Raw genomic sequence first — 14,205 nt, 5'->3', positions numbered from 1 at the left:
ATACAAGTCTAGGGTCAACACAAACAGAGACTGCAAGCTGAAAGAAAAATGTGGAAAGAGAACTACCACACAGTGAAATACAAGATGAATTCACTATGTTTCCACAGAAAATAAATACCTCATTGTGAACTTTTATCAACATAACCGGGACGATCAGAGATCATTCTGAACCTCAGCCTTTAAGGAAACCGAAAATCCTCAAAGAAACTTGAAGCACCCATTCATTTCCTTTACTCTTGATGCAGAGCAGGGCTGTGGGTTCAGAATATAGTGAATATAAGTGTAATAGCCTGCAAACATAATCTCAGGACCATTATTTCTGAATTAGCTCATTGAGTGTTTCATTCATAACAATCTCACAAAAGACTTACTTTGCCACATTAACAGTTCAAATCTCTCAAATATTGCATTTAGATTTATGTAGAACAAGGAAAACGCAGAACTTACTCAATCTTTAGTATTACTACTACTAACAATAATAATATAGTAACATAACTGCAAGGTACACGCAGGCACACACACAAGAAATATTTCAATACTTCCTTAGGTAGAGCAAACTATGAAAGATGACTATTTTTAGGCTCTTTGAGGAAATGCTTTGCTTCTGGTGCTGATCAAATACGGTTGCTAAGGAAGGCAGCCACTGTTTCCAACTGCTGAGATACTTTCTCTGGTACAACCAGACAGACAAACTTGACACTTTGTAGGCACATTAAACTGTGTTATCTTGTTCATTTAACACTGTCTATTACTGTTACAGATGGGCAGGACTGATAACATTTACTACACCTGATATCTTTTGATATGAAAATTTGGAAAACAACACTGAGGGCAGCATATAGACATAATGACTCTAAACCGTAACACTTAGTTGGATACTCAGCAGTATTGATACTAGGAGTGCCGTATTCACCTCATTCAGCTGATGCACAACTGGCAGGTGCACAGCCCCTCACCTCACTAGCAGCTGAACACATTCAACATTTTCATTTTACACAGCTATCATCGACATTAACCTGACCCATGATCACATGTTAATGTTAGCCACTTAAAATGATCAGAAAACAGAATTTTATTTATGTAGCCCATTTAATTTCATGTAAACTCAGTGTGCTGAACATGAAAGATAAAAACAACTGATGTGGGTCTACAACATGTAAATTGACTGATTCTTGTATAGTGCTTTTCTACTCTCTTGGAGTACTCAAAGAGGTCTATACAACATGCCACATTCACCTTATCACACAAGCACTTTCTTTCTAGTTAGTGCTTCCTAACTACATACACACATTCATACTCATACACACATTCATACTCATACACACATTCATACTCATACACACATTCATACTCGGAGAGCAACTTGGCGTTAGTATTTCCAAGGATACTTGACATGCAGACTGGAGGAGCCAGGAATCAAACCACTAACCTTCCGATAAGTAGGGGACCTGCTCTACCCCCACATAGCTTATAACAGTAAAAAAAAAAAAAAAAAAAAATCCACAAATCAATGAAAAGCACATGTGCACACACACTGTTATTAAGTGTGCAACTGTGAGAATAAAAAATGTTCTGAGTCTGTCAGTGGGCAGCTTGTTCCCAAGAACAGGACCACAGTAATTGAAAGCACTTTGAACACACTTAGATCCAACTCTAATAAAACAGTTCACAGACCTGCACCTGATGACCTGCAAAATCTAATCAGGTTATAGAAACTGAAGAAGTCAGAAATGTACTGAGGGACCAAACCACAGAGCTTTAGAATACAATAGCATATAAAAGAATAACTTCACATAAATAGTTAGACAACAGGAATGAATAACAAAAAAGAGGAATATATACAAAATAAGAGGAAGACACACATTAAAAGGACAAGTTACAAAGTGCCTAAATGTAGTGCAAAGGACTTGGTCCAAGTATAGAGTCTGTGTGGTAGTGGTCTGAGTGACTGTGGGTGGGCAGGAGTGGGGTGTGGGGGGATAGTGTTTGTTTACAGTCCAAATGGCCCAGAGGAAGAAGCTGTTTGTGAGTCTGGAGGTGTGGGACCTGACTGACCTGAGGCACTGTCCGGAGGGCAGTGAGTCAAATATGCAGTGGGCAGGGGTCACCTGTGATGGTGCTGGTTTTCCTGAGACAGGAGGATCTGGTGATGGCCTCCAGGGTTGGTATAGGGCAGCCAGTGATTCTTTGGTGTTTATTACCCTCTGCACAGCCTTCCTTTTCTCAGCTGTGGCCCCTGCGTACCAAACACAAGGCAGTAGGAGAGCATGCTCTCCACTATGGAGTGGTAGAAGGCCAGCAGCAGCTTCCAGTCCAGGTTATTCTTCCTCAGGACATGAAGGAAGCGCTGCTGCTGGACCTTCTTTACCAGGACATTGGTGTTGTGGGTCCAGGTGAGATCAGTGAAGATGAGGCAGAGAATCTATTATGAAATACTAAATGGATTTAAAGGTAGTACTGAACTGAAGGTCAAACTGAAGGTCAAATTTCCATGTATGCGTAAGGACGACTGCATTCTGAATTACCTGTATGTAGCAATACTGCTGCTAATAAGGATGTAATATGATAGTAGTTTATTATCAAGCCTATGCGGAACATGTTTCAACTGAAGAGCTCAAGGAAAGAAACAGTGGCTAAACCAAAGAAACATGGCAGAAAACAAAAAGGGGAGATGAAAAGATTACCTTTGAAGAAGCAGGTGGATTCATTGCAAATGAGTCTACTGCCACAAAAGAGTGAGGGAGCCTTTCATTACGTTTGATTACCTTCGTATTTTCATTTATATAAATTCCTGCCAAATTAAAGTCAACAAAGCCTATAACATTCTGTGGTCATGTTTCATATCGAAGGTTTACCTGTTGTAATTTTCATTAATCATCAACTATCAATCCCCGTGTCCCTTCCCATTAAAAAGTCTTCCAGAAATGACATCTCGGCAAGATTAAAGGGAAATAAAGCTGTCGATTCACAGGTTGATCTATGTTCCATCACTTATGGTCACGAGCTCTGGCTAATCACTGAAAGGGTGAGAGTGCAGATGCAAGAGGCAGAAATGAGTTTCCTCTGAAGAGTGGCTGGGCTCTCCCTTTGATAAGATTGTAGTTTGGCTATCAGGAGGCCACTTGTTTTGCGAATCATTGTAACTAGCAAAGATAAACAAATGAAGATAAGTGCAAAATTTTTCTACAATTGGAGCTAATGCAATGAAATCTCAATCTTATGTGTACTGTAATGGGTAAATTTGAATAACAATTAAGTATGCTTGTATCTAAAACATGCAAAATTACAACTAAAATGGGAATTTGTGCATCACTGAGTGGCTTATAATGGCTATAACCATCAAAATCTGAAAAGTAGAAATAACTGGAGACACCTGTTAAATAAAACAACAAAATATTACTTTAAAATGCCACATTTCAAACAATTGGGAATACTAAATGAATGAAGGCAAATTCAGTGAAGGATAAGTTAAAAATCAGGGATGAAGATTTAAAACGTATGAAATTATTAAATGAAAGGCCTGTTTATGATCTACTTCCTCTTTGATCTTTTGTTTATTGTTCTTCCTCTTTCTTTGACGTTTGTACAGTTGGATATCGATCTCTGTCTTCTCTCCCTCTCTCATGTTTTATTCAACCGTTTAGACCGAGGTGTCCCATTTCCTGCTTGGCGGCCATCTTGGTTGGTGGCACTGCGACTTGGCAGTTGGCTTCACACTGCCACTGCTTGCTTAGCTCAGCTCTGATTGTTCTTTTCCCATCTGTTAAAGCACACACACACACACACATGCTGGGATGTGTCCCAGATTCACGTCTCAGCAGGCAAAAAGTTCAAATCAAGTTTTAATGTTCCCAATTCTCGCGTGTGATTGGCTCACACACCCCATGAGCAAGAAGTGGAAAACACGAAGGTTTTTTTTTATGCTCTCCATTTGAAAAATTTTCTGCTTGCAAGGTTTCTGTCACAGATAAGACGAGCCTGGTCAAATGAGGTGAACAGATTGTTGTTAAAGCTGTCGCAACATATGACTCATCTGTTGAGCTCTGCCTAATTCATTTTGCTCTACAATCTCACCTCAATTATAGCTAAAATTTATATGTTAACCTTTTAATCTAATTTTTGCCTGGAGCCTATCCCATCCATTGTAATCTGCTATACACAGATTTAAAATCACAAGCTAGCCTCACGTGCATGGACTGTGGTTGGAAGCTGGAGTATCAGACAAGAATCCATGCAGGCACAGGGAGAACCTAAAAACTCCATCCTGGATTTGAACCCTTGACCTACTTGTTGTGAGGCAACAAGATCCACAACACCAACGCTGGAGTACCAAAACCTGCAGTTTCTTCTAACAGCTTCTTGACAATGGCTCCAAAAGTGAGTCAATACCAGTTGACTCCTGTTAGAGCAGAAATAAATGTGTTTACAACTTCATACAGTTTTACTCTCTTAAGCTAGTTTTGCTCTCTGTCTGACATAAACCATGGCTGTGAACTAGATCATGGTTAATAACAAATGAATGGAGGACGTGGTTTTTTTTCGAAGGATTTTCACCACTATATCAACCCCTGCAGTTAATTATGCTAATCAGTTTCAGTGAGTTAAATTCTGGCATTTTATTAGTATTTTTTTTTTTTTAGATATCTGTGTCTATGGCGAATAACTAATATTTCTGGGTGTGCCTCTAGTGGCCAGTGGATGAATTTTGTCCTTTATTTTTCTTACACAACATTAACTTGACATTCCTGAAATGAGACAGAAGCTGAAAATAAACAAACACATAAGTCCTAATTTCATAATAATGTGCTATGTCTTTTAATTTTCTGAGTTCAGACTTTCCTCAATGTGTTATTTCTCCTATTGAATTAGATTTTTCCAACCTGCTATTACTTAGTAAAGCAGCACACTGTATTGCCGCGCTGCTGCATGTAATCACGGGTTATTATCTCTCACCTCTGCAGCTCAGCATCTACCCTGTCGCTCAGACTCGGTTCTCTCTGCTTTGTGCTTGTGTGTTTGCACTCTGCCTGGTACAGCCATGAATAAACCATGGCCGTGAACGACATCACAGCAGTCAGAGTGTCGATGGTTAATCAGCACCAGAGAGATGACAAATCGGGTTTATATTTCAGTTTACACACAGAGAGAAACTCATAGATACAGGCAGACAGACAGTCCCTCTTTTCTGGTTTCCAGAGTTACGGGTCTCTGACGTCTCGTGCTGCCTGCTGCCCCCTCACTTTCCAATAACGCCTACTGGTGATTCACAGATCTATTTCAGGCCTCGCTACCTGCCTGCTAGCCATCTCACCTCAAAGATCCGTCACCACCTCCAATCAAATGGGAAATTCATATGTGACAAGTCAAAGGTGTTTTTAAAGAAACACCTGTAGAACCTGGATTTATAACTGAGACAATACCTCATTCATACACTTAGCTTGTGATCCACCATACACAGCAACACAACATGACAAGTTCATTCATGATTTTAGTTTATTTTGACTCAGCCTGCTTCTGAAAATAGTCACTACGGCACCAAATGTCAATAATCTGCCACTGAAATAGTCCCGAACAAGGATAATACTCAGCTTTATTCCAGAAATAAAACTGTATATTTACAAGTCATTTTAAAAGATTTCCATGTTGAATAGAACAGAGAGTCCAATCTGAAATTACTGGGGGCTAAACTCAACACATACTGATGCTTCTGCTCTTTTTCTATGTAGCAACACCAGATTTATCTTTTAAGTTTCCCTTTAATCCTCTGCTTCCATTTTTAATTGTTTGCCTCCTTTAAAATGTTTTAGGTTCATAGAATTGTTCTCCATCCAGAGTTTCATCAGCATTGTTCTTATTTAGCAGTTACTATCTCTGAGTTGTAACATCTGTACACTACACTAATATTAAAGTACTAGCTTACACAGTCTCTTAATCTTGAATTTAGGTATTTTCCAGTCCCACTGCCACAAATGCCAGATGCCTTTCAACATTTATGAAAGAACAGGTTGTTCTTAAGCGCTCACCGAATTCAACTCTGGTACTGTAACAGGATGCCACAGTTGCAACCAGTCAGTCTGTGAAATTTCTTCCCTTAGATATACCACACTCAACTCTAAATGGTGTTACAGTGGTCCTTCGCTATAATACAATTCACATTTCGCAGCCTTGCTGTTTCGCATTTTTGGAAGTTTGTGTGTGTGTGTGTGTGTGTGTGTGTGTGTGTGTGTGTGTGTGTGTGTGTGTGTGTTTATAGCCCACTGTGTTCTGCATCCTAATTGGTTGTAGACCACTGTTAATCCATCTCGTGCCTTGTCTCCTGTACAGGACAGAATGCATTTAGCTTGTCAAATTTACAAATTTGACAAGCTAAATTACAAAATCTTTGATCACTATCAGTGTGACTTTGAAGTGCTGTACTGTATGTTTGTAAGTTTTCTCAAAAAGACACAACAATGTTGATGAAACATTTTGCACCATCAAAGACAACCGCCGGTGCCTTTGGGTTCATTCTATCTCTGGACTTATTTTTCTACGAAGGTTTGAACTTTGAGAGTGTTTAAACAAGAGTGAAAAGTGTGAAAATGTTCGTGCCTGTCGGAGAAAAGTGTATAAAGTGTGTAGTGAGGGGTTTTACAGCCTTGAAACATCTATAATAATTGTAAAAAATAAAGTTGGCTACTTCGCGGATTTTACCCATCGCGGGTTATAGAACGTAACTCCAGTGATAAACGAGGGACAACTGAACTGCAAAACAGAAGTGTTTAGGAGCCACAGCAGCTCATTCACAAAGTGGCAGGTCATGTAAAGTTATAGAGCACAGTTGCTGAGTGCTGAGGAGCATTATGTATAAAAGTCAACAACACTCTGCTGAGTCAGTGACTCTGGACTTCCAAACTTTCTTTGGCATTAAAATCAGCACAGAAGCTGTGCTCTGGGAGCTTCACTGTGCTGGTTTCTATGGCTGGAAGCCTGACATCGCCACATACAATGCCAAGCCCTGGATGGAGTTGTGGAAAGCATGTCACTGCTGTTCTCTGCAGCAGTGGAAATGAGGAGTCATGTTTCTTTATAGAGCAATCATCTGACGAGTCTGATGAATGTGTTTGGCGAATGCCAGGAGAACGTGCCTTAAGGTTTAGTTCCAGTCAAAGGAAATCTTAATTCTTTAGCGTACCAAGATAAGATGGCCAATTCTAAGCTTCCAACTTTGTGGGAACAGTTTGGGGAAAACCCCTTTTCTGTTTCAGAGTGACTGTGACCAAGTGACACAGCAAGGTCCATAAAAGCATGGTTGGATGAGTTTGACGTGGAAGAACTTAAATGGCCCTCACAGAGTCCTGACCTTAACCCCATTGAACACCTCGGGGGGGCTGTGGCTCAGGAGGTAGAGCAGCTCATTTAGTAATTGGAAGGTTGATGGTTTGCTGGCTGCACCATTCTGCTGGCCAGAGCATCCTTGGGCAAGATACTGAACCCAGACTCACTTCTGCTGTGTTCATTGGACTGTGAATGTTAGATAGTAAGCACTTTGACATAGAAAAAAGTGCTTGTATGAATGTGTATGTGAATTGAAGAATAAAGTATGTTGAATGCTCAAGTAGAGTAGAAAAGAACTATGCCAGAACCAGCCCTTTCAGTTTTGGATGAACTAGAACGAACAATGAATGCTTTGGGAGATTGAGATCCAGGCGCTCGTATCCAACATCAGTGTCTGACCTTACAAATGCTCTTCTGGATAAGTGGGCACACTCCAAAATATTGTGGAAAGCTTGATGGGATGCCATAAGAGCTACTGTAAGTGTAATGGGTAGAAAGGTTTTGTCCATACAGTGTATTTATACCCTCATATATGATGAGGGATATATGGTAGATGATCAGAGAATCATGTATAAGAAGATCACTTTTTACTTTGCACACATCTTTACAGCCTGCTTAGATATCTGAAAGGTGAAAAACAGCCTTCGATAAATGAGTATGACACGAGTACCAATCCAGAACCAGCCAAGCCAGCTGGTCGTCTCTTTTGGATAGACTGTGCTACAAAGAAACAGAGACTGCGTTTGGTGCACCAGTTTCAGAGTTAACGCTGTCCTCTGGAGCTGTCTGAACATGCAGGACGCCCTCCGTCTCTGTTGCTGTACTTTTTATTTTTGCTTTTTGCTCTGCTCTGCTGCAGTGACCCAGTTTCCCCCTCAGGGATCAATAAACATCATCTTCTCTCTTTATCAGCACCCGCAAACGCAGCGAATGTGTAGGAATTTGTCCCGATGACAGACGAGACGGAAAGCAAACATGGACAACATCGATCGGCTGTTTTTGTTCCTCTCTCTCTTCCTCCTATTTTATTTTTTACACTTTTTAATGACATTAGTGAAGCCCTCGGGGTCAGATTACTGCATGAAAATGTCATATTAATAACATTTTCATTGATTTCGACTCTCTTTAAGAACAGTGGGAGGCCCAGACAAGCACAGACACACATTAATTTACCAAAGAAGAGCAAAGATAAGAGTAATTTGTGTGTCACAATTTTATTTCCTCTTCTTTCCTCTCTGGTAATCGTCTGTGATGTCTCCAATTTATGAACCTTAACAGCGCGTGACTATCCAAGTGTTTATATCACCACTACCAGCTACAGCAGTAAAAGTGTCTTACAGTGACTCTCTGCAGACACTTAGCTGTTAATATTTCTTGCAAAATAATCGGAATAAGAGCTGTTTTAATAAGTATAGGAGCAGCAGGGGCATCAGCTGCATTAGTAAGAGCGGTAAAAGCAGCAGTAAGAGAGGAAGTCCTTTTAATTTATAGACAAGTTAGAAGTTGTTTGACCACTTTGAGTAAGACTAGAAATGCACTGTGCAACTGTGGTCTTTCCCCAATCACATATAAAAAAAAATACTAATTGGTACTATGCATAGAAATTCTGCAACATTTTTCACAAAGTCCATTTTTGTAGTGTGCAACACTGTCAGTGGAGGTTAAAGACTGGCCTCTGAAAGATACAAACCACAAGCATTCAATGAAAAGGGGAAGCGCTCCAGTGACAAGCACACGCTAAGCAATTTGTTGTTCAGCTTGTTTCCCGATGACACTTTGACTAGAGGAGCTGGGTTATTATAACTCCGACCTTCCAGCTTCACCTCCTGAGCCTCAATCGACCCGTACAACTGAAGGTACAACTGGATACTCGGGTTTGTTGACCTGCTCCTGCCGTCATCCTGCTGCGAGATCGCCAATAATCAATAACCAACCACTGTCCCTGAGGAGGGCTGTGGAGAAGGGTTAAGTGTACTTGTTAATTAAACTGTAATTTAAAGTCAAACCAGATTAAAAAACAAACCACACTTCCTTCTGTTTTCTCTAACTCTGGATCAATGAAGACACTCTACACAGATTCATTAATGTCAAAGAGGAAACAGTACGAGCCCAGGTCTGCAGGGATTGTTTAAATGGACAGGTGTTGACATGAATGGTATCAAGGCACATTGAATCTGGAATCTTGAACTAAAATAATTAATCTAACAATTCTGAGAACAGGAAATGAATGCATTCATAATAACAAGCTGAAACAAACCCCCACAGTTACTTGAGAGCTAATGGCAAATCAATCTGACCATCTTTGCTCCCCAAGATCTTTATCCCGCAACACAACCTTATAATTTGCTTTACTTTCACAGGGTCAAACACTTTATTGCAAGGATTCTACAATAATACCGAGAAAACAGAGAAAAACCCAAACAATCACATCGGCCCCTTTGACCAAATGATGTGGTGACAGTAGGGAAGAAAAACTCCCTTTTAACAGGAAGAACCCTCCAGCTGAACCAGGTGCAGGGAGGAACAGCGGTGACTAGTTGGAGGTGAAGGGAAGAAGATTGGGCCCCAACCTTAAAGCGTGGTGTAGTTATCAGCAAGCTTGGTGAGCTTATGAGCAAGCCCCACCAATAAATGAACACTAATAATAACTACAGATTAATAAAATACTAGAACTGATGGTGTGAACCACACAGTGGAGGAAATTTGTTATGTAATTCCATTAAAATGGCACCACAGATGTAGTGGAGAGGTCCACTTCCACGATTTAATTAGTTCAGGTGAGCTAGCTGTCAATTAAGAGCCCCGCCCTGTTCTTCAGTTTCCAAATGTAGGAGCTATGGAAGCACAGTTATTATGAAAGTGAAACCATCCACAGGGGCTAACACGGTTTTTGTAACCAGGCTCTAAACATAGACACAGCCTCAAGTGGAGGCTTGTTGCTTGGGCTCTAGGGCTGCAGCTATCGTTTATTTTAGCAATCGAGTAATCTATTGATTATTCCACCAATTAATCAAGTAATCAGATGAAAACTATTTTTTGTCTTATTAATGAGCAATAGTAAATATTCAAGAGAGAAAAAACTAGTCTTTCAAAATGAACTGCTTATTGGTTTCCATTTTAGAAATTGCAATTTTTAAACGTTTAACTGCAACCAACATCTCAAAAAACAAAATAACTAAACCCTTTGACTGTATAAACGCACCATATTAAAAATTTTTTTTTTTTAAAGAAAACATTTTCTTAAATGGAAAAATATATAAAAAAAATCTCAAGTACAGTCAAAGGTCAAATCAAATATAATAAGATAAATAAACAATCTGAACTAAGGCATAAATATTTACCTTTACTGTCTATTTTTAAGGTTTTCTGACATTAATTGAATTTTATTTCAGTTTTATTTAGCGGCAAATCACAACAACAGTCACCTTAAGGCGACTTATATTGTAAGGTAGACCCTACAATAATACATACAGAAAAAACAACAACAATCATATTAGCAAGCACTTTGGCGAAAGTGGGAAGGTAAAACTCCCTTTTAATGGGAGGCAACTTTTTTGTGCTGCTGAAAAAATGGTGTAGATGTTAATAATTAATAATAATTCAGTGTCCAACAGACAGTGTCCAATTTGATATTGTTTCACTTTCAATCTGAAAAATGTTACGAAAGCTTTGCAATACACCCTATGCCCTTCTTAGACTCAGCTCTGTTCGCTTCCATGTAAAACAGGACAGCTGCTGTCAGCCTTCAGGAAGCTGTCTAATTAAACCAGTGTGACTAAGTTAACAGTTTTGTATATTTTAATACAACTTCTGGAGGCTTACTGCTGATTTTTCTCAGCATAAAACAAACGGTGGTGGATGGAGGAGTAAAAAGTTTGCTTTTCTTCATGTTGGAGTTTGTTGATCAGGTGATTTAATGAAGGACTGAAAATGTAAAAGGTGAGTGCAGGAACACCGCTGATGTTTTGGATGTTTTCCTTCACTCGGCCTGAAATTTGGGGCACTGTGGCCTTGATGTTGTTCAACTTTTTAATCATACGCTACTCCTAAATACATATCTATTGCAGGTCTGTTTTTAGTCTCAAATGTAGGTGAAACACTCTAGTTTACATAGTTTATTACATCAGGGTGCAACAGAGCCATGCGTTAAACTAAGCACTGAAGCAAAGAATTTGGGTCAAGAATTTATTTAATCAAATTACTTGATGAATAATTGCAGCCCTAACAAACTTCAATATAAGGAACCCGAGTCCCCCCCTCCTCCTGTCCCTTACTATTTTTCACACACATGACCATTCAGCTCAAAGTCCTGCCACTTTTCCATCTGCAGCCTCACAGAGCTGCCAGCACGACCGACATCACTCCACAGCCGACATGATGAGCGAGGAACCCTGTGGGGAGGAGGCCGGACGGACAGACGCCGGGTCATACAGGTTCTGTCTGTCTGTCTGTTTGTGCTTCACTCTTTGTATTCATCTCACATTCAGATTCAACCACCAGAAAACAGGCTGAAAGGTTAAAGCGGTTCCCCCAAAAGCCTCCAAACAAAAACATGTCAGCAAGTGTTAAAAATAAATCCTAATCATTAATGAAACTGAAATCTGAGCCCGAGTTATGATTACGCTGTAATGATGGACAGATGATGGAGGGCGGTAGGAGGTGGATGTGAAGTGGAAAATGAAAAATGGAGGCATGATGATCAGAAAAAAAGAAAAAAAGATTAAACAGAAGGATCGATGGTGAAGAAATCTAGGAGCAGAGGATGAGTGTAGGAGGAAGAAAGAATAAAGGAAACATGGATTAAAATGATGATCAGAGGGTGGATGAGGGGATGTTAAAAGACAGAAAAATAGCACAAGGAGGGGGAGAAGTGAGAAGAGGTGGAGGAACGTCTCAAAGAACAGGAGGATGAGGAAGAGTGGAGGAAAAGATGAAGGGAGGACTGAAAAACAGATTTAAAAGTAAAAAGAGAAAGAAGAAAAAGAAGCAGAGGGGATGTTCAGGTGTCTAAAGCTAAAAGATGTTGGGTTGGTAATGGATGGATAAAAAGAAAAAGAAGCGTGTGGAGAAGGAGACAGGATGGGAAAGATGGAGTGATAGAGGGATTGGAGCAAGAAGAAAAAGATGGAGGGATAGGAAGGAAAACAGAATGTGGATGGAGGGATGGATAAGAAAGAAGCAGAGGATGGAAGGAAACAGAGGAGAGATCAGGAGAAGGAGGTGATGCAAGAGGCACAGAGAGAAAAGGAGGGATGGGTGAAAGATGGAAAAGATGATAGAAGGAGGACAAGAAGGAGAAAGATGAAGCAGCGTTATAGAGGAGGGATGAATAACAATAACACGAAGAGGCGAAGAAAGTGTGGAGGAAGAATGGAAGGATGAAGGAGAAGGAAGAGGATGATGAAGGAAGTTTGTATTTTAGAGGTATGTAGATTTTTTAAAAAGGATGAAGGAAGATGAAGAGGATGGAGAGATGGCGGAAGAAGAAGAAGATGGAGGGATGTGAAGGAGGAAGGAGGGAATTCCCTGTTGCGTGGATCAACAGCCAATCAGCTGCACACACACACTTTCAGCTCACACAGTGTTACATAACATTACATGCAAACCTCTCAGTGTGTGTGTGTGTGTTTGAGGGGGGCATACCCCGCTTTTAATTCACACAAAACATCGCGAGAAATCTGAATAGTTTACACACAAATCTCGTTTTTGTCTGAGGAAAATAATCAGACAGTTCTTTACACAAAAACAAATTTAAAAACATCTGAATGAGGTAAAATGTAGATTTTTAATACTAACTCGCTGCTTTTAACGGAATAAACGTGATTTCATTAAAGACTAAAAGTGTTTTTGTTGATATGAGTGGATTTATGTGCGTCCACAGGTTTGTTTGTTTTTTTCCGCAGAGAAATGAAGGGAAACAGGAAGGGAAAGGGAAACAGGAAGCGGGTCTCTCGCTTCTTCTTACCTGGGTGGCTTTATGGAACTGCTTCTTCAACCCCGCGACAGACATCACTTCAGCGGCGGAGGCAGCAACCACAGAGAAACGGTGTGTGAAATATTTATGTGAAAGCTGCACGGACAGCACGGAGCCTGGGACGGGAGCGAGGTGGAGCCCGAAGAGACGGCGGTAAATCCTCCGGTTCGCTTTAAAGTCGGTACTGTCCGCTTATTGTGGAGGAAAATGTGGTGGAAACGCGAGCCGCTGATCGCCAAACCAAACCCAGCTGGATCTATTTTCAGTCAGAGAGAGAGAGAGAGGAGGAGAGGAGGAAGAGGAAGGGCAAAGATCCTCTAATGAGAAAATGGATCACACCAGCCTCTTCATGCTGGCACTAAAAACTCATTTCATATTTATGATCTTATTCTTTTGCCCTTTTGTCCACCAGTGATGTGATGTGCTTATAAACCAGGATGTCCAGCTCTCAGTTTATGGCTCATGGAAAACTTTCTCTATTCAATCACATGCTTGATGAGACCAAAACTAAAAGCTGGACTTCAATGGGAAAACAAGCTTGTTTAGTCTCAACATAAAGTTCAGCCAGAGCCCAGCATACAGCTCATGTGTTTGATTTGGCAGATGTGCACAGATGTGTCAGTGTGACATCATGAAGAGGTTTAGCAGTGAAGCAGACTAACGGAAGCTGGAGTTTTACGTTCATTAAATCCCCGCAGCTTCACAGGACCCAGAGGTGCCTCTCCAAAGTGAGACATTTACATAAGTTCACACTGTGGCGCAGCAGCTGCAGCTACAGTTACTACTGCATTATTCAGAGAGGATCACTGTAAGTCAGTATATCTGTTTCTCTACACCTAAGACAGGTGAGCTGTCACTCACAGTCACAGTTTGAATAAGAAATTATTTCTTACACATCGACTGACTTGATGTTT

The 14,205-nt window shown here is 40.4% G+C and overlaps 1 protein-coding gene across 1 annotated transcript in view; it reads right to left on the bottom strand.

Annotated features, from left to right (window-relative positions):
* Positions 1 to 13,589, bottom strand: part of LOC101486400 (endophilin-A1) — a 62,793-nt gene extending 49,204 nt beyond the window's left edge. The window contains exon 1 of the mRNA XM_014411758.4: positions 13,283 to 13,589. Within this exon, the coding sequence (XP_014267244.1) occupies positions 13,283 to 13,327 (45 nt within the window). The 5' untranslated portion in view covers positions 13,328 to 13,589. The remainder of the gene's footprint in view (positions 1 to 13,282) is intronic.
* Between the last annotated feature and the right edge of the window lie 616 nt (positions 13,590 to 14,205).

This window comes from Maylandia zebra, linkage group LG3 (genome assembly GCF_041146795.1).
Source record: "Maylandia zebra isolate NMK-2024a linkage group LG3, Mzebra_GT3a, whole genome shotgun sequence".
In the NCBI taxonomy this organism is placed as follows: Eukaryota; Metazoa; Chordata; class Actinopteri; order Cichliformes; family Cichlidae; genus Maylandia; species Maylandia zebra.
Note: the sequence above shows the minus strand (reverse complement) of the source record. Positions and strands in the feature narration are given on the sequence as shown.